At 35.0% G+C, this 19846-nt stretch overlaps 1 protein-coding gene across 1 annotated transcript; it reads right to left on the bottom strand.

The window, feature by feature from the left end:
* Positions 1-765: 765 nt before the first annotated feature.
* On the bottom strand, positions 766-14998 carry slc2a8 (solute carrier family 2 member 8). Its single transcript, XM_054611005.1, has 10 exons — positions 14723-14998; positions 10837-10999; positions 9665-9871; positions 8494-8593; positions 6905-7116; positions 6410-6559; positions 5690-5798; positions 5227-5388; positions 3660-3805; positions 766-2865 (listed from the first exon to the last, which is right to left on the bottom strand). The coding sequence occupies exons 1-10, from the start codon at positions 14842-14844 to the stop codon at positions 2719-2721; spliced, it is 1518 nt and encodes a 505-aa protein (XP_054466980.1). The 5' UTR covers positions 14845-14998; the 3' UTR covers positions 766-2718.
* Positions 14999-19846: the final 4848 nt, after the last annotated feature.

The raw sequence follows: 19846 nt of genomic DNA, 5'->3' as shown, positions 1-19846 counted from the left end.
TTTGGAAGAATCTAAAATAAAATAAATTCTGGTTTGTTGAGCATTTGTTTTTTACCACATAATTCCAATTAGTCCTTCAAAAGATTGGAAAGTAGTTTAAGGATAAATGCCAGAAAAGATAATAAAATAATAAAAATGTGTTCAACTTATCTTGAATAACATTAACTATGTGAAGGACTAAAGCTGCCATTACAATAAATAAATGTACAGTACCAGTCAAAAGTTTGGACACACCTTCTCATTCAACTACTTTGAAGAATCTAAAATATAAAATATTATTCTGGTTTGTTGAGCATTTGTTTGTTTACCACATAATTCCATATGTGTTCCTTCATAGTTTGGATGTCTTCAATATTAATCTACAATGTAGAAAAAAATAAAAATAAAAATAAAGAAAAACCATTGAATGAGAAGGCGTGTCCAAACTTTTGACTCGTACTGTATTCATAAAATCATTAAATATGAAAATAATTGAATACAAAATAAGTAATTAGTCAAAAAAAATGTGAAAGTAGTTTAACGATAAATGCCAGAAAAGTGTTTATGGCATTATTCCAGAATTTTGTTTAATATTTCTTTGTAAAATGATTGTTTTATTATGTTGATGTCTTTCTTCCCTGTGCATCACATGTGGACTGTTGACAAGGTTGTTATTTAAAATTATAATAGAGCTAAAGATCTTTGAATCAAATGACGTTCAAAGCAACACAGTGACTTTATTTACAGACACAGTTTATGGTACAATTCAGTTTGATAACGGGATATTAAAGGCAAACATGGAAAATTGTAGTGGGGAAACCTGGGCCTGTTAGGACTTAATTGAGAGTGATTTTCTAAATTAAGTAAAGTAAATGCATAATGGATGGATTGTTATATTTTAAAAAACATCCAGCTGCCAGCAAAAAAGATAGTGGAATGATTTATAGCTTCAGTGAACAAACAAACACAAAAAAACAGACAATTATTTATTCAAATGAAGAGCCAAATGAGTAAAAAAAATTACACCAGAGAAGTCATGACGTCCGTGAAGTACGACATTGAAGATCATTATTATCTTAAGTGTGCAAAAGTCAGTTAATACATGTTTCATTTCCTTTACAAGAATAAGAGCAAATCATTACAAAAAACAGTACAAAAACACACCCGTATTCTTTCCTGTCAGAGTTTTTCATTCTGTTGTTGATCAAGGTTATAAAAAAAAGTTTCCTTCACAAAATCTGTTTAGTTTGACCTCATTTATCTGACAATGTTAGCTTCACAGGTGAATGAATTAATCATTGCAGTGGTTTGAGAAACATCTATGGACATTTTTGATTATTTTTTTCCTTTGAAATCTATTATACCTGACATTGATTCAAGCTAATCACAGCAAACAATCCAATACTGAAGGTATAAAAGACCCCAGTGTTATTATAACTTTTTCCCATGCACATGTAAAGTACTGTAAAGCTGGTCATCAGTTAAAAAAAAAAATAAAAATAAAAAAGCTCACGTAAAAGACATTTTAAAACACACAGAAGAACTGAGTGTGTCGACTTACAGGTGAGTTACAGCAGTGAGACCTGCAGGGGGCAGTGGAGAGTTTTCATACTGTAAGTAGCAGCGCACTGAGGGGCCAGTTCACTAAAGGTTTGTGTTTTTGTTGCGGCCTAAACGTGAACCCTCACAAAAAGCACAAAAAGAGACCTTGTAATTCTCAAAGCACCTTAAAAGAGTGAAACAGACCTTTAACTGTGCTGCTAAGCAACAAGCGTGTCTGAACTCCTCTGCAATTTGCACGCAAATGAGATAATGTGCAAACATTTGGTGCAAAATGTACCCCTTTCTGTGCAAATGAGCCTCATTGCAAAAAAAAACTGTCCAATTAAAAATGATCAGCGCTGATGGCCAAAAGCAGTTACAGTGAAACTATTAGCATCCTCTGAGAGTTTGTGTGAACTGAAGCAGATTTATGAAGGGGTCTGTAAAACGAATGTATTTTGGGATTCAGTGGCAGAATGCAATGACAGTCGTGTCATGAAAAATAAATGAATAAAGCTCCCCTACATGGTTTTTTTTTTCTAAATACACAAGAAAAAACCTGGTTATTTTATAAATGAATGAACAAATCATTTCTACCCTCTCCGTCAGAAAAAAAAGAGCAAATTGCACTCAGCTGCTAAACTGTGTTTGCTCTGTAAAATGTGTGAATTGGACCTTGACACGGCGAAGATAGCGGTTGCAAGTGACGCACTCTTCATGTTGCTAACATCCATTCTTTTAAGGGTCCCATCCAAACCAAAAGTGTCACTGGAGACACTTAGATATTTTAAGATATAAAGGCTTTGAGCTGTAGAAAACTGTATTTAAAGACCCGATCATCAACTTCTTTAATGTTGAAGGGTTCAGGTCAGACTTTGCACAGAAACATGATAATTTACATCGAGCCGTCAGTTTAGTGTAACCTCACTGATGTGTATACAGGACGGACAAAATATAAGAAACACCTCCCATTAAAAAGCAAAGCAGTTCACCAGCACACCTCTATAAAACTGATTATATTCTTCTTCTTCACTGTTTCATCAAAACAATTTGTAAGAAAGTGTTTAAATCAGCTTCATATGCTTAAAAAAAGATTTTTTTTAAATGCCCACACAGAGTCCAGTTGACTCAGAGATACCACGTCTGAGACTTTTCAGTTTTTATCATGTGTGATGTGAGGTGGGGGGGGGGGGCTCTTCATGGACCTGATGTGCCTCTGAAAGTGGCCTCGATCTGCTCCAGTGTCTTGCCCTTTGTTTCTGGGATGAAGGCGATGGTGAAGAGGAGGTTGAGCATGCACATCGAGGAGAAGAGCCAGAAGGTTCCGGCGCTGCTTAGAAGACTCTGGAAGAGGTCACAGTTTTATTGTGATGTTGGAAAAGGTTTCATAGATTCACATAAGATAATAAAAAGGATACACGGCTGGAGATGCAACTAAGGACGATTCATTAATTATCAAATAGTATGCTGATTATTTTTTCAGGGCTCTATTTACAACTTAGTCAATAAATATCAGAAAATAGTAAAAATCAAACAAAATAAACAGTTTCCTGTAGCCCGAAGTGACGTCTTCATATTGCAAAAACAGTTCATTCTCACATTGAATGTCTGGTATATTCTTGTTAGAATAAAAAAATAAAAAAATCCTAAATAAAATAAATAAATAAAATTGATATATATCTGTCGATTACTTGACTTAATTGTTTCAGCTTTAATTTTAAAGTGGTAGAATTTCACTGAAACATTAACAAAAATGCCCACAAAGCATCAATAAATATGGGAAGTCAGTGATACATGAAATGTTTCTCATGTTTTGCTGTGAACATTAAATAATCACATCAGGATTATGAGAAAATGCGTATGCTTAAAATAGTAATGAATATAATATTCCATTTGCTAATAGATCCCCTGAAATAATACACCATTAAATAACTATTCAAATAAATAAATAACTAGAATCTCTAGTTAATCTCAAGAATAACGAGCTCTTCAAGTCATGATGACAAAACAAGTTGATCAGAATAAAAACATATCTTTACCCACGACATCTGTCCTCCCATAAAATAAATCTGATGTCCCCAAATCAATTTTTATGAAACCAAAACCCTTGAAACCCTTTAGTCGTGTTGAGCACTCACCATCATGTCTTGGAAGGTTTTGGTGACGATGAACGCCATGCTCCAGTTGGTGAGGACGCAGGCGGCGCTGGCGACCCCCCTCACTTTGGAGGGGAAAATCTCCGACATGATCAGCCACGGGATCGGACCCCAACCAAGAGCAAAACCTGAGCACAGCAACAACTATTAATGTGGTACAGTCTGTGGCTACAAGTAAAACACTTAAGCACAAATTAGAAGTACTTTTACTGTACTGGAGTATATCAAATGTAACTTTACACTTCTATTCCATGACATTTTACATTACAATATTGTATTGTTTTTCATCCCTCTCCTGTCCCGGTAAAACCACGTATCTCCAGATGTGTCGAGTACATTTAGTTCATTACAGACTTTGACTCGAGTATGTTTTTGAATGCAGGACTTTTACTTGTATTGGAGTATTTTAATAGTGTGGTATTAGTATTTTTACTTAAGAAAAGGAACTGAGTTCTTGTTCCACCACTGAAAATCACCTTCACCAACATTTTGTTGATTTAGTCTTTTTAGAAGATTAGATGCTTTGCAGATGACTCCATAATTTATCTCTGTAAATGCGGATGCATTTCTTACATCGAGACACTATATTACATAAATGCTTATCAGCTGCTAACTGAAGCACACTTCCTCAACCTCCTGGCTCATGGTAAAGCGTCTGCTAAATGCCTGTAATGTAATGGTAACTGGTACTTGGTATAATTTGGTAGAAGTGAAAGGAATGTTTAGAATGTGTAAGTGAAGGGATTTGGACAGAGGGATGAAGGATGCTGTAATTGTTGTTGCGAGAAACAATTATTTCATTTTGAGCATTTACATATAAAACCTTTGATTCTGCTGAAAATCTTTTTAGTATAGTAGCGGAAGTCAGCCGCTAAACGGGCCGTAATGAATTCATATCAGACAAGTCCTCACCGTCAATGTACGTCCACTAAAAGTGCTTGTTTCTTCCACTGACAGCCTCAGATTGTTATTATAAGTGTCTGACAGCATTATGAAAAGAACCCTACAGAGAAATACAAATTCTTTCTTCAACCTTCTGTTTGTTATTGTGTCATGTGGCTTGTTGCCGGAAGACTATGGTGGAGACATGAGTGAGAGTTGGAAAGACGAGTGCTGGTGTCATCAGTTTGTTGTGTTGGAGTCATGGCTGAATATTTAGCTGATTTACACAATTTTGGATGTTATGCCAGACTTTAGAACGAGACTTCTCTTGAGCGAGATGCACAATAACAGACAGGAAGCAAAAGGTTAGAAAAAGGTCATATTTCTCTGTAGGGTTCTTTCTATAATGTAGTCAGACATTATGGAAAGAACCAACAATCTGACATTCGGAGCCTGTCAGTGGAAAAATAAGCACTTTATTACATTCCACCTTGTTCAACTGCTGCCATTTGCAGAGTTCTCTTTCAATACTGAACTGATTAAGAAAATGTTGTCCCCATGGTCACATGGACACAAAAACATGGGGAATTGTTTCCATGTTCAGAAAAACATTAACGGTTTCCCTTTAATAACTGGATGAGAGTTATGTCAGACACCTGGATCTCACCTGAGATGAAGATGGCAATGCTGGCCAGGGCCAGCCAGGCCAGGTCAGTGTGGGGTTCTACACCAGCCTGGCTCTGGATGTCCAGCGACACGGTGCCGTTTTGTTTGGAGATCAGGTAGAAGTAAAACCCGAACCCTGTGGTGCTGATCGCCATGGCAACACCTTGAATAAGAATGGGTAAAAAAACGAACACAATCTGTCACGTTGTGTCCGGTGCTAAAGAGAGAACTGAAGAGGTGAAATTATTTACTTCCCAAAAATGACAAAAATGATCTCGTTAATGCAATTACATATTTTTCATATTTCCATTTTGTGCCTTTATTAGAGAGTAGATAGCAGAGAGATGGCAGTAAATCAGCAGAGAGAAACGGGGTATTCATGTATTTACGCGAATGACAGTATTTCAACTCAAGCTAGAAAGTAAATTAAATGTGTTTAGTATATAATATTTAAATGAAAATACCTGAGATTATGAGAAGGATTTTTCTTCCAGCTCTGTCCATGATCAGTGCCGCCACTCCCGTAAAGACGACCTGAATCAGACCCATGATCACTGACGCCAGGTCGCTATCCTGAGAAACGACATTCACATCCATGCTCAAAACAAGATACTGTTGTGTTTTCACTCATATGATACGCAAAAAGTGCTGTTGCTTACCGATTTATTCGTGCATTAAATAACAATTTAACACCGGATTTGTAGTTGAAATTTAATTGGAAAATAGTTAAAAAAAAGGATAAAAAAATGTTTAAGTTTAAAGATCTGAACAGGTAGTTATTTAATACAAAAAGTAGATTTAAATTATTTGTTTTAAATTATCGTATTTTACCGTTTTTCATTAATAATCAAAGATGTGTGTCTTAAGAATTTCATCAAGTTCTGACGAGAGAATAACAGACTTTACATCACTCGAAGACCAATGTGGAGCTCTTTTGAGTAATAATTATGAATAATTGATTACCCTTTGCTTAGCACCTATTAATAAATCCATATTTTCACCTAGAATTTCATCAAAACACTTCACCAAGCACTAGAGGACATAATTGATACAATTACAGATAAAAGTGAGAGTTCAAGTACAACATTGACAGTACTGGACAGTGGTTGTGAAATACATTTGAACTGTAACTGAATGCAAAGTTAAATTTCCCCAGAATAACTCACATTGTAAAGCCTCCTCACCTTAAAGTGTGCCTGTTCAAAGATGTTCTCAGCGTAGAACATGATGGCATTGATCCCCGTCATCTGCTGGAACACCATCAGCATGACGCCGATCACCAGAGGCTTGTAGACGCCAGGGTCCTTCAGGTCTGACATCTGGAACCCAGAGCCCTGAAGACCACAGAGAGACCAGGGTCGTCAGACCGCACGACGGTTCTCACTGACTGAACCGTTAAAAGGGATCGTTGGGATGTTTGGAAGTGTGGTTCTATGAGGTTCTTCTCCATAGTCAGTGTTTTACTACAGTAGATGGAGTTTGTAGAAACAGACAGGAGAACCAGCACAGGAACAAAGCAATGTTCTGCTGTGGACGTATACGTCGTAAAACACTGACTGTGGAGAAGAACCTCAAACAAAAACACTTCTATTGGTATTTTGCTTCATTTCCATCAGCAGTGAGGAGGACGGTGCTTTAATTGATCTTGTGTTAAACCTTCTGGTCATCTGTAGACTCACCTGCTCGTCACAGGACTCCTCGATGCGGGCGCACTCCCACTCCACGGGGGCGTCCGGCCCTCTCAGGAAGCGCAGCGCCTCCTCGGCCTCCCGCCTCTTGCCCTGTGACAGCAGGAAGCGCGGCGTCTCCGGCATGAAGCACATGCAGACCATCAGCAGCGTGGGAGGGATGGAGCTGCAGATCGCCAGCCAGCGCCAGTCCAGGTAGAGACCTGAGGGAGGAGTTCACAGGTCATGTGGGTGGATGAAAGCGGAGTGGGTTATATTTATGTATTTATATTTAAATAACGATAGATATTTACACTGCTAATGGAGAATGTCAATTTAATTAAAAAATATATATATAAAATGAATTTACGTTTATATATATTTATAAAAAACGTTTTATAAAATCAGTCCTGTATCCTGATTTCACTCGTTCAAAGCACATAAGAACTGGTTAACTTCATGGGTGGATTCCTGAAAGGGCAAAGGCCCAGGGGCCCAACGTGTCTGTGGCTCCCTCTGGGCATTTAACTGCAAAATGTCATTCAAACAGATTTACCAACCAGGAAGAGACTCAAAAAGAGATATAAAACATCTACAAAGAGACCAAAACAACTACAAATTGATGCAAAACTACAACAAAGAGGCGCAAAACAACTCTGAGGGATGCAAAATGACCACAAAAGAAAGAAAAAACAAAACAAAGAGACAACTATAGAGTCTGTGTGTATCTAAAGGAGAGGTGGTGGGGCCTCTTGTATGTCTAATGTCTCATAATCAATTAGAAAGATCTTGAAGCACAATTGAACTGAGACATACAATCAGACTGAGAGGAAGCTCCGGTGTCCTGAAGCTCCCAATAGAAAAAACTAAAACATAGTTTCACAGCCTGTTGTCTTTATTTTTAAATGTTTGGCCCAATAAGATCTGAGTTTTTCCCTTAGTTGTGTTCTTTACAACTAAGACTTGTCCAGTCCAGGTTCTTCCTCAAGAACTGCTGCATCTAAAAATACATTCCTCTGCAGATCTGATTGTTCCACTGGATCGTTGCACAACCATCACAGTGTTCAATTCTTTATCTCCTCTGAAAAACATGGTTCGCTTATATGACATCAACTAAATTTGTTACACATTAAAAAAGGCCATAAGACCCAAATGACATGATAAACATCTCTGTCCTCTAACAGGAGACGACCCATGTCATGTGACACGCCAGCCTCTACTGGGTAAACTGGGCGAATGGCATGCAGCTAACAAGATTAGCGATTGAGCAGCTATTTTCATGGCGGCCAATCAGAGCGGCTGCTGTCGATGATAGCATCACATGACGGCAAAGCAATCTCAGAAGAAAATAGCATTTTTAACTAAAGCACGTTTCCAAAGGTTGTTTCTCAGAGGAAAGAGCGTTAATACAGATTATAATAACCAGAGAAAAGGCTGATTTTATGTTTTATGTCGCTACTGTCATACTAGTGAGTGTTGTAAAGCTGTAAGTTACATCATTATAAAACCTCAATGATTCACAGCTCGTAAAATGAGACCTTGTGGGACCTATGTTCTTCCTTTAAGGACGCCATAAACACATAAAGCTGAGTTTAACATACCTGCCAGATACGCTCCCATGATGCCGAGCACCACCATGAGTTGCACGCATGATCCTAACGTCCCACGAACACGCTCGTGTGCCATCTCAGAGATATAGAGCTGTACGAAGAGAGACCAAGAGAGAATCACACACCTGCTCTCATTGATTTATATATATATAGAAAATAGATCATATTTCAACTTTGAAACCTGGGACTTTTCAAGCTAAATTATTATTATTATTATTATTAGTGATTAATTATTGCTTTTTTAATTATCTTTTTTTGTTATTAAAATGCTGTTTACTTTTCAGATTAGTTGATTAATAGTTTGGTGTATAAAACCAGAGAAAATAGAGTAAAATGCACATAAAAAGTTACCAGCATCCAAAATTATGACCTTAAATTGCTGGTTTTGTCTCAAATCCCCAAATATTTAATTTACAATGATGTAAAAATACAGAAAAAATACATTTGAGAGGCTGAAACTAGAAACTTTTTGGCATGTTTTGCTAAATAAATGACTGATCAAACTAGTTACCATTTAATTTTCTGTCAATTGATGAATCAATGTTCTAGAGATCAATAAATTATTGAACAAGTTAACTAGAGATTTTTATAAATATGGAAACTTGAAAACACGTAAAGACGTTCCAGCATTCCAGTGGAAATACCACAGATACACAATTGAAGGAAAACTTTAAAGCTGCAGTGGGTAACTACAATTAAAATAAGAATAGTACATCATTAAAAGTCATTACAAAGTAGTTACATTTTCTGTCAATTAATGAATCAATAAATTGTCGAGATCAACGATTCATTTTACAAGTTAAAAATATATATTTTTATAAATTTGGGAGCTTGAAAACACTTAAAGATGAGCCAGTATTCCTGTGAAAATACCACAAATATACCAGTGAAGGAAAACTTTAAAGCTGCAGTTGGTCACTATAAAACAAATATTTTTTTGTTATATTTATATATATTTACTGTCACTATATCCTAACAGTAGTTCAGAGACAGATCATCTGTGAAAAGACCAGGTTCCTCATACTGTAACTTTTATGTGCAACAAGGCAGGAAGTCACGTTGTGAACACCAACGAAGAAGAGCAGGAAGAAGAAGAAAAGCCGTAACAACACAGGGATGAACAGAGCGAGACTGAAAAGGTTTCGTTCCACATGCTTCTTACCGGGACGACCAGCGACGTGACCCCGCTGGCGAGGCCCGTGAGCACCCGGCCGACGTACAGCATCCACACGTTCTGCGCCGCGATGATGATGGTGAAGCCGAAGACGAACGGCAGCGAGCAGAACATCAGGCTGAGCTTCCTGCCGATCTTCTGCACCATCCAACCGCCCAGCAGGCCTCCAACCGCCGCTCCCACCGTCACTATGGACTGAGACACCAACGACACGGAGGTTAAGGACATTTGACCAATTTATGTAGTAAAAAGTAGAATGTCTAAATTGTGCCACATTGTTAAATTCTGCACTTTTTTAACCATTTAACGAGAATAATACATCTCTGGTGTCGAACTGTCAATCAGTGTGTAGCCCCGCCCTAAAGCATCCCCTGCTTTATGGTCTGTTTGACTCTAAATGGAGCATCAGTTACTAAATGAACATCATGCTGTATTGAAGAAGACTTGAAACTAGAGATTGAGACCATAAACTCATGTTTACAATGTTTACTGAGGGAATAAATCAAGAGAGAAGTAGAGTCATTTTCTCATAGACTTCTATACAACCAGAGGAGTCGCCCCCTGATGGACAGGAGAGAGAATGCAGGCTAAAGACATGAAGCATTGACTTTCCTTCTCAGAACCGGAGTTCGCCGCATGGATCATAAATTGTAAATAGTTGCCACCTTTAAGCCATCAATGCACGTGTACGTTCAGAAACATAGCCATACATAACCTTTTATTATTATTATCGTTATAAATAAAAACTTTTGAAGGTAACATCCCTTCATTCTTGCTGATGCACCGGAGTGATCACACACTCCAACCAACCACTGTTACAGCTCTTCATCACAATATAATCTCATTAGAAAATCCCACAATGGAATGAAAAAAAATGCATTTAAAACTATATATCTTAACAAATAATCCCTCATTGACTTCCAATGATTCACCTCAAAAATCTGAGCTGTAAATTGCCTTTTAATATCATGACGTAAGCGTCTACTCTTCAGCTTTACCAAACCACGTCTGCTGCCATGGCAACTCTGTTCTGTGTTTCTTTATGCAGTTGTGAGGACGACATGTGACGACCTGAAAACTGCTGATAGGTATAAAAATCAAACACACATCAGCAACATCATTTAAAAGCTGTTCTGCTTTGAGTCATGTGACCATCGTACCCCGAACCAGGAGGCCTGGTCGGCGCTCAGCCGCAGCCGAGGGTCGGCGATCCGGGTGAGTTCTGGGATGGCGGGAGAGCTGTAGCCCAACACGAAGCCGAAGCTCATGGGACCCAGAACGGACACGAACGTGGCCAGGTACAAGTTCTTGTTCCTCACTTTGCTGCGGAGAGAAGGAGGAACAGAGCAGAGCGTAAAGGTCAAAGGTCAGGGCTCTTCTAATTCCTCTAATTCGTTCCTCCCCCCATCTTGAGGGACGTCTGGAGGCGAGGAGAGAGGAGGCTTGTCGGAGGAGTAAGAGCAAGATGAACACGTGTACGCTTTTAGGTGACACATCTTTTCTACTTGTCATATTCTTTATTGAAGACGCTTTAAAATGACGCCTCCGAAGCACGGATGTCTCCTTTTATTGAATGTCTGTTGCTCTCAACTTCTCGTGTCTCTTCCTCTCCTCCTTGCTTCCTCAGCTCGCATCTCAGGTGGGAGGAACTAAGACGTTAAGGAGAGGAAGCTAGGAAAGGAAGTGGGGACGTACAAACTGAGCTATGAGAAGAGCCTGTGATCAAAGGACATTTCAGCTGCTAAAATAAATAGGTGTGCACATTAAAATGTCTCAGATCTATAAATTGACATCCTGTCTGGGTTCTTTCTGTGTTGCATTGGTGATGACTCACAAAGAAGTATTGTTTTAGCAAAATTTACTTTAGCAAAGTAACATGACTTTTAATAACAAACACTGAGAATGAGAAAACCATATTTTATTCTGTATTTTTTATATTGGTGTCACAGTGAAGTCATAATTCAACACACTGGATGTGATAGAAAACTATTTGGAGTGTGTGAGTTGACAACATTTCAAGGACAGTGAGGTTTTATTACCATAATTACAAATTATGCAAACTTTCATCAATTTGAAATGCAGGTTGTACAGCTGTAGATTTTTTATTATATACTGTAAATCTGGGTTGGTCAAACTATGGCCCGCGGGCCAACTGAGGCCTGCTGATCGTTAGTAAATGGCCTGCAGTACATTTAAAAAATAATTAGAATATGACTTGAGCATATTTCTATTAAATCATATTGTATGTACATCGTAGTTTAAACACTAAATGTCAGCTACATTTTGTGAAATGAGCTCTTAACCTCTTAAATAAAAATATTTTACTATTTTTGCTTGTTGTGTTTGTTACATATTAATATTAGACAGATTTACATCTTACACTTACATTGTTATATTTTTAAGACGGCCCTTATGCCATGAACAGAAACCAATACTTTGCAATGTCTGCCTGTTTTAACTTCACCTATTTACAGATTTACATTTACCAACGTCATTGTTTAAAAGGGGAAACAGGCCACATATTGAATTTTGAATCAGATAAAAGGACAGTAGGAACAGAAATACTTTGTGTCATATCTGGGCAGACCAATGTATTAGTGTAATAATCAAACATTAAACTATTTACTAGGTATTTTGAGAGAAACTTTCTATGGCACATGTGGGTTTTCGGTTGCAGAAACACACAGTTTTTTGCAGTGTAGCTTGTTAAAAAACACATTTACTGTCATTTGACCCCGTGACTCCTTTATATAGTTACATATATGACCCATAATCAAAAATAGAAACCTGGCTGTAAATCCTACTATTCCTTTGCAACCATCGACTTCCATTCGTTTTTGTAGGGCATGGAATCAATTAACATATCAGTTGACTAACAGAATCGTTAACTGGGTTATTGATCGACATAATAAGTCATTTGAGGATCTTGGGCTCTGGACACAATTATATCTGACATTTCATTGGCTAAACAATGACATCACCATCTGTCATTGTGCATATTGAGTATATCAGATTGACTTTCACAAATGCAGAGTTGATGTTGACATAATGAGATTAGGTAAATAGTGTGTCAAGAGTCCACTGATTGATTGATTGATTGATTGATTGACTGGTTTTATATAATCATTGGTTATCCATGGGAATAAATGGATCCTTGAAATGATAGACATCTGGAATGTGCACAATGTGATGCAGCATAGTGGCAGTGTATTTATATATATACAGTACCAGTCAAAGGTTTGGACACACCTTCTCATTCAACTACTTTGAAGAATGTAAAATATAAAACATATTCTGGTTTGTTGAGCATTTGTTTGTTTACCACATAATTCCATATGTGTTCCTTCATAGTTTGGATGTCTTCAATATTAATCTACAATGTAGAAAAAATAAAAATAAAAATAAAGAAAAACCATTGAATGAGAAGGTGTGTCCAAACTTTTCACTGGTACAGTATATATATATATATATATATATAAATAATATAAATAATATAATATTATATAATATAAATAATATAATATATAATAAAACATATATAATAAAATAATAAATAATAAATAATATATATATATATATATATATATATTACAGTAGTAGACAAAAATTAAAATTAAAATAAAGAAAAACTATTAAATGAGAAGGTGTGTCCAGACTTTTGACTGGTACTGTACATATATATATATATATATATATATATATATATATATATATATAATAATATATAATAAAACATATAATAGTAAAATATATATAATAAAATAATAAATAATATAATGTTATATAATATATATATATAATATAATATATAATTAAACATATATAATAGTAAAACATATATAATAAAATAATAAATAATATAATAAAAAAAAAGAATTACAATGTAGAAAAAAATAAAAATAAAGAAAAACCATTGAAAGTAGGGAGTGTCCAGACTTTTGACTGGTACTGTATGTATATATATATAATATAAATAATATAATATATAATAAAACATATAATAGTAAAACATATATAATAAAACAATAAATAATATAATATAAATAATATAATATATAATAAAACATATAATAGTACAACATATATAATAAATCAATAAATAATATAATATAAATAATATAATATATAATAAAACATATATAATAGTAAAACATATATAATAAAACAATAAATAATATAATATAAATAATATAATATATAGTAAAACATATATAATAAAATAATAAATAATATAATAAGAATAAAGAATGTAAGGAGTGTCCAGACTTTTAACTGGTACTGTACACATACATATATATATATATATATATATATATATATATATATATATATATATATATATATATATATGTCAATATATGTGTGTGTTTGTGAGCTGACCTCAGGTAGGCGTCCTGCTCTGACAGGAGTCCATTGAATGTAAGGAGTGTCCAGACTTTTGACTGGTACTGTATGTATATATGTATATAATATATATATATATATATATAATATAATATAAATAATATAATATATAATAAAACATATAATAGTAAAACATATATAATAAAATAATAAATAATATAATAAAAATAAAGAATGTAATATATATATATATATATATATATATATATATATATACAATGTAGAAACAAATAAAAAATAAAAATAAAGAAAAACCATTGAATGTAAGGAGTGTCCAGACTTTTGACTGGTACTGTATGTATATATATATATATATATATATATATATATATATATATATATATATATATATATATATAATATAAATAATATAATATATAATAATATAATATAATAATAAAACATATAATAGTAAAACATATATAATAAAATAATAAATAATATAATAAAAATAAAGAATGTAATATATAAAAATAAAGAAAAACTATATATATGTCCATATATATATATATATATATATATATATATATATATATACATATATATATATATATATATATATATATATATATATATATATATATATATATATATATATATATATACATATATATACATATATGTGTGTGTTCATGAGCTGACCTGAGGTATGCGTCCTGCTGGTCCAGCAGTCCTGAGGGGTCCCGGTCCTGCTCTGACTGGAGTCCTGCAGGGTCCCGGTCCTGCTGGTCCAGCAGCCGGCTCCTCTCGTCCTGGATGTCCATGCCGACAGACTGCGAGTGTTTCTGGGGTTCTGCAGGTTCTGCAGGTTCTGCTGCTTCAGAACTTCACATGGATGAAGTCACCTGGACCATCACAACAATACACGACATCCAGGTGTTCCTCTCTTCTTCTTCTTCTTCTTCTTCTTCTTCTTCTTCGTCGGTGGACACTTCTGCTCTGACGTCACTCAGTCAGCTGATCCTCATCTGGCCCTGCTGGTTCCGGGTTTTCAAAATAAAAGCCGGTGTTGCTGCGATAGTTAGTGTTATGGTTTGAGTTAGATACCGGCCTTTAGAAGGCTTTAAGTTATATTATACTACATTATACTATGTATTATTATTATTATTATTATTATTATTATTATTATTATTATTATTATTATTATTATTATTATTATTATGTAGAATAATATAACTTATAGCTAGCTTTAAGTTATAATATTCTACATTATACTATTATTATTATTATTATTATTATTATTATTATTATTATTATTATATGATCATTACTATTATTATTATTGTTATCATTATAATAATAATAATAATAAGAATTATATTTATAATAATAATAATTATTATAAATATAATTATAATACTTATTATTATTATAAATATAATTATAATTATACATTTAATAATAATAATATTAATCATTATTATTATTATCATTATTATTATTATATGATCATTACTATTATTATTATTGTTATCATTATAATAATAATAATTAATTATAATTATTATTTATTATCATTATCATTATCATTATCATTATATTATTATAATGCATGGGAATGAATATTTCATTATTATAATTATTATTATATTATTATTATTGTTATTATTATCATAATTATAATTATTATTATTATTATTATTATAATATTAGTTATTATTATTATTATTATTATTATTATTATTATTATTATTATTATTATTATTATTATTATTATGTTACGCATCCACTGTTATCATAAGTACAACACTGTAATAACACCTATATAATAATAATATTATTTATATAATAAATGTTTCGGTGGCTTGAAACGGCCCCGGAAGTGACGTAATGGCCACTCTCGCTCATAGCCAGACGTTTAGAAAATAAAAGCCCTGAGTGTTGATGTTGGTCTCTAAGGTGACAAACAGGTTTAACAATCAGGCTCTAAAATAACAGCAAAGTGAAAGTAAACACAACAAAAAGTAACTCAACTTTATGAGTCACACCATGGAAGCTTTTGCAGAGAGGAATGACCAAACGGTAAAATAATATTTGTTACAAAACATCTGATATAAGTTGTTTTATTTTTTATTTTTTATTTTTTTAATGCAGACTGAATGCCACATTTTGAGTTTAATTGTATTCATTTATTTTATTTATTTCTGTACTTTCTGTCCTTATTAACAAGTAACAATTAATGCATGTTAAATAATAAATAAGACATAAATTAAAAGGAAAACAAAAAGAAGTTTAAGCTTATCATATAAGCTTTTTTACATGGTATATTCTAATCAGCAACTCTTTTACTGGTAGGTCTATTATAAAAGCAAAACAAAGTTCCATGCATTTCATACTAAATATGAATCATGCTTCAGTTTTTATATGTTTAACAATTTATTTCCAACATTTCTTTAAATTGCAAAGTACAAATTCTTACATCAAGTTAACCTTTTGACAGATATACATCCATTATTTACATTTTTTCTCACAAATTTCAAATATCCTCCGAATTACAGTTAGAACACAACCGATTTTGTACTTTGTAAAATATCTGTGTAGCTTTAAGATCACAACATTGTAAAGCATGTTTGTTAATTAATTGTTTGTCGGTTGGTTTGTAATAATCCGAACGATTTCCAGTTTATATAGCTCTCTTTCGTAACATGGAAATTGGATTAGTATTGTTTTTCGTACGTGTTTCCTTAAAGCTAGTGTTTCCTTAAACCTTTCAGACAGTAGTTAAAGTAGTGTATGGAGCTATGAATCCAATACAGTATCTTAGTGAGTTCTGATTGAAGAAATCAACTTAAACTAACAAATAGACTCAGTAGTGTTTGATAGAGTCTACATACAAATAGTTTGTTCGTTTTCCTCCGAGGAAATACACATTTTCTAATCGTCAGTCATCCTAATCCTCCTTTATTCTGTTTGTCATCACCCCTTCAGAAAAAGCTGAGATCTTTTGGTGTTTTAAATCTTTGTCGATTGATTGTCCAGCAGCCGGCAGAGGAGCAGAGTTTATTTCCCACCGCTGTGTCAAAAGAGCAGCTGGACAAGGCCAGGAGCAAAACCTCCTTCAAGCAGCTTTTCAGCTCCAGTAAAATCTTTCTGCCGCCGGGAGAGAAACTCCCCGAAAGACCAGAGCTACAGGGGAGCCTCATCATCCAGAGCAAGGCTGCACAACAGTGAGAGTCAGGAATTCAACGGATCACAGACACATTTTCAGGAGTGAATGAAAGGGTTCTACTTTAGCCTCACTGTTTATCGTTGTTTAGACTGTTATAGCTGAAATCGTGTTCAGGTATGTTTGTTACAAGAGAAGCAAAGAGCACATCCATGTTACAAATGTTAGAAAGCTAAATGAAAAATTAAAAATACGACAATATTTATTTGAAATCCAGTCAGTGCCTTTAGAGGTGTGAATAATGAAATTATGTTTTTCTCTGCAGCTGCACGAATGGAAAAGAGGCGATGGGAAAGTCCCAGTATGAGAAGGCTGTGATCTGCTTCTCCAAAGCCATCACTCTGCAGCCAGAACAGGTGCTGATGATAGGACACATTTTTATTAAAATGTACTGATTGTTGTGACAGTTTTTATTTAGATTAAGGAACTAAGGATTCAAGGATCATTTATCGTCGTTTTGCAACACAGGGATGCACGACGAAATTCATTATTAGCCCATTTGTAACACAACAAACACATGACAAACGAAACAAAAACAGTAGAACATTCCTTTAGTGCATTTTTTTGAATTTGCATCATAAGGAATGTAAACAGCAGCAACAAAAACAATTCTCTGGGCAGATAATATGGCCGACATCTTCACATGAAAAACTCAACATGAGTCCATTGTGCATCAACTCTGACTGTGTTTGAGCACCAAGCATCATGATGTAAACACAGAGTCCACCCCACCTCGTCCCACAAGAGTCCTGCTCTCTTTCCTGTGCACTTAAACCCCCAAGCTTCCTTTTCAGATGTTGACTAATCATATAACATCATATAATATGATTTTTATGTGAAATAGATCAGCTGTTCATGAGGCAGAAACGGTAATAAATAAGCTTTACAAATACAGGTAGTAATAACCCTGATTAAATCCCTTACATTTAGCTCCTGTCCGCTGGTGTGAGATGTTTTAATTGGCTCCAGTAGCTCCCTGTGTCTCAGACCTCTGCTGTCTCTGTGTGTTTTCAGACTGAGCTGTATGTGAGCCAGGCGGAGGCCTACCTGCAGCTCTGTGACTTCCAGTCAGCAGCGGCCTGCTATAAACGGGCCCGGCTCCTGGAGCCCGGAGCCTGCAGCGACCGCTTGGCCTTCGTCTACTACCTCCAGGTCTCCACCACACACTCAGAGTAAAACACAACAGAGGAAGAGGGAAATTAAAGACGGCTAAAGTTTCAAGGCCACTTAATCAACACATATATATATATATATATATATATATATATATATATATATATATATATATATATATATAAATAAACATTTTTCTGAGATCCTAAAACAATAAAACGTGATTTGAAATTATTCCAAGTTGAATTACCAATAACTTGTACAAGCAGGGAGGCGTAATGTGAATTTAACATTTAATTTGATACATTACAAGATTCAAACTCTTACAGTTCTGATGTTGACCCTGACTTACATGTTTTTTCATCACTTGAAACCCAGTTTAATGATTTAAAGAAGTCTCTATCACAACTATGACAAATGACAAATGACAAATTCATTCATAATTTATAAAGCCCAGTGGGTTTCCTGCCTCTTCCTGCACTGTGATATTATTTATCTCTGTTATGTTTGTGTATAAATGAAATAGATTATTTCTGTATTTATGGACAAAAAACATTGAAATCTTACGCAAAGAAAAAAAAACTTATATTGAAAACTTTTACTAAACATAAAATAAATCAATGGTTCCTTTTCTCCTCAGGGCCAGTGTTTGTTCGACCGAGGCCTTTTCCTGGACGCTCTGGAGGCCTTCAGCAAAGCTGCCGAGGTGAAGCCCGGCTGCAGGACCTACGAGGTCAAAAGGTCGGCGAGCTGCCTATAATCATCCATTTAAAGTTCTTTGTGCTAACAGTTATATCCTGTGTTTTACAAATATATAACACCAGATATATACATATGTCGTACCATATTCGTTTGGCTCCACTCTGCAGAACCGGAGGTGACGACACCTGGCCGAGATCCTGCTCTGACTGAAGTCATCTCATAGTCTCTGATGTGTTTTGTATCTTGTGTCCCAGTCTGGCCTGTCTGACGGCTGCAGGTCACCACGCTGACTGTCTGAAGCTGGTGAGCGACTGGATGCTGTCTGACGGTCCGACCTCTGACCTTTACATCCTCAGAGCCCGACTGCACAAACTGCTCAACCAGGTCACAACCCCAAAGACATTTATTACACTTTACAGACAACAGAAGTAACAAAGTATTTTGTATCAGGACTTAGATCTTTAGGCTCTGTGGCCCCAACAATGATTCATTCAATGTAAGATAAGTTCTAACTAGAGTTTAGCTAAACTAGGTTTTAAGCAGAGCTCCGTTGCACAGTTACAATTGAATCTCGTTTTCCTATATCCAAGTTTATTACGACTCAGTGATTTTCTCTCGTGTCCAGACATCACAATGTTATGGAGACGTGAAGTCGGCGTTGGCGTTGAACCCTCGGTGTCCGGAGGCCGCGGCCCTGCTGCTGCAGCTGCAGGAGGCCGCTGAGAGGGCCAGACAGAAGGCCGTGGAGAGAGCTGTGAACGGCCGGCTGCCTGAAGCCCTCAGCA

This window comes from Anoplopoma fimbria, chromosome 13, assembly GCF_027596085.1.
Source record: "Anoplopoma fimbria isolate UVic2021 breed Golden Eagle Sablefish chromosome 13, Afim_UVic_2022, whole genome shotgun sequence".
Taxonomy (NCBI): Eukaryota; Metazoa; Chordata; class Actinopteri; order Perciformes; family Anoplopomatidae; genus Anoplopoma; species Anoplopoma fimbria.
Note: the sequence above shows the minus strand (reverse complement) of the source record. Positions and strands in the feature narration are given on the sequence as shown.

Coding starts and splice junctions, on each gene's coding strand:
- slc2a8 (XM_054611005.1), bottom strand. CDS start 14,844: ATGGACATCCAGGACGAGAGGAGCCGGCTGCTGGACCAGCAGGACCGG. Junction 7,117..8,493: donor CATGGGAGCGTATCTGGCAG/GTATGTTAAACT, acceptor CTCCTCCCTCAG/GTCTCTACCTGGACTGGCGC. Junction 3,806..5,226: donor CATTGCCATCTTCATCTCAG/GTGAGATCCAGG, acceptor TGCTGTGCTCAG/GTTTTGCTCTTGGTTGGGGT.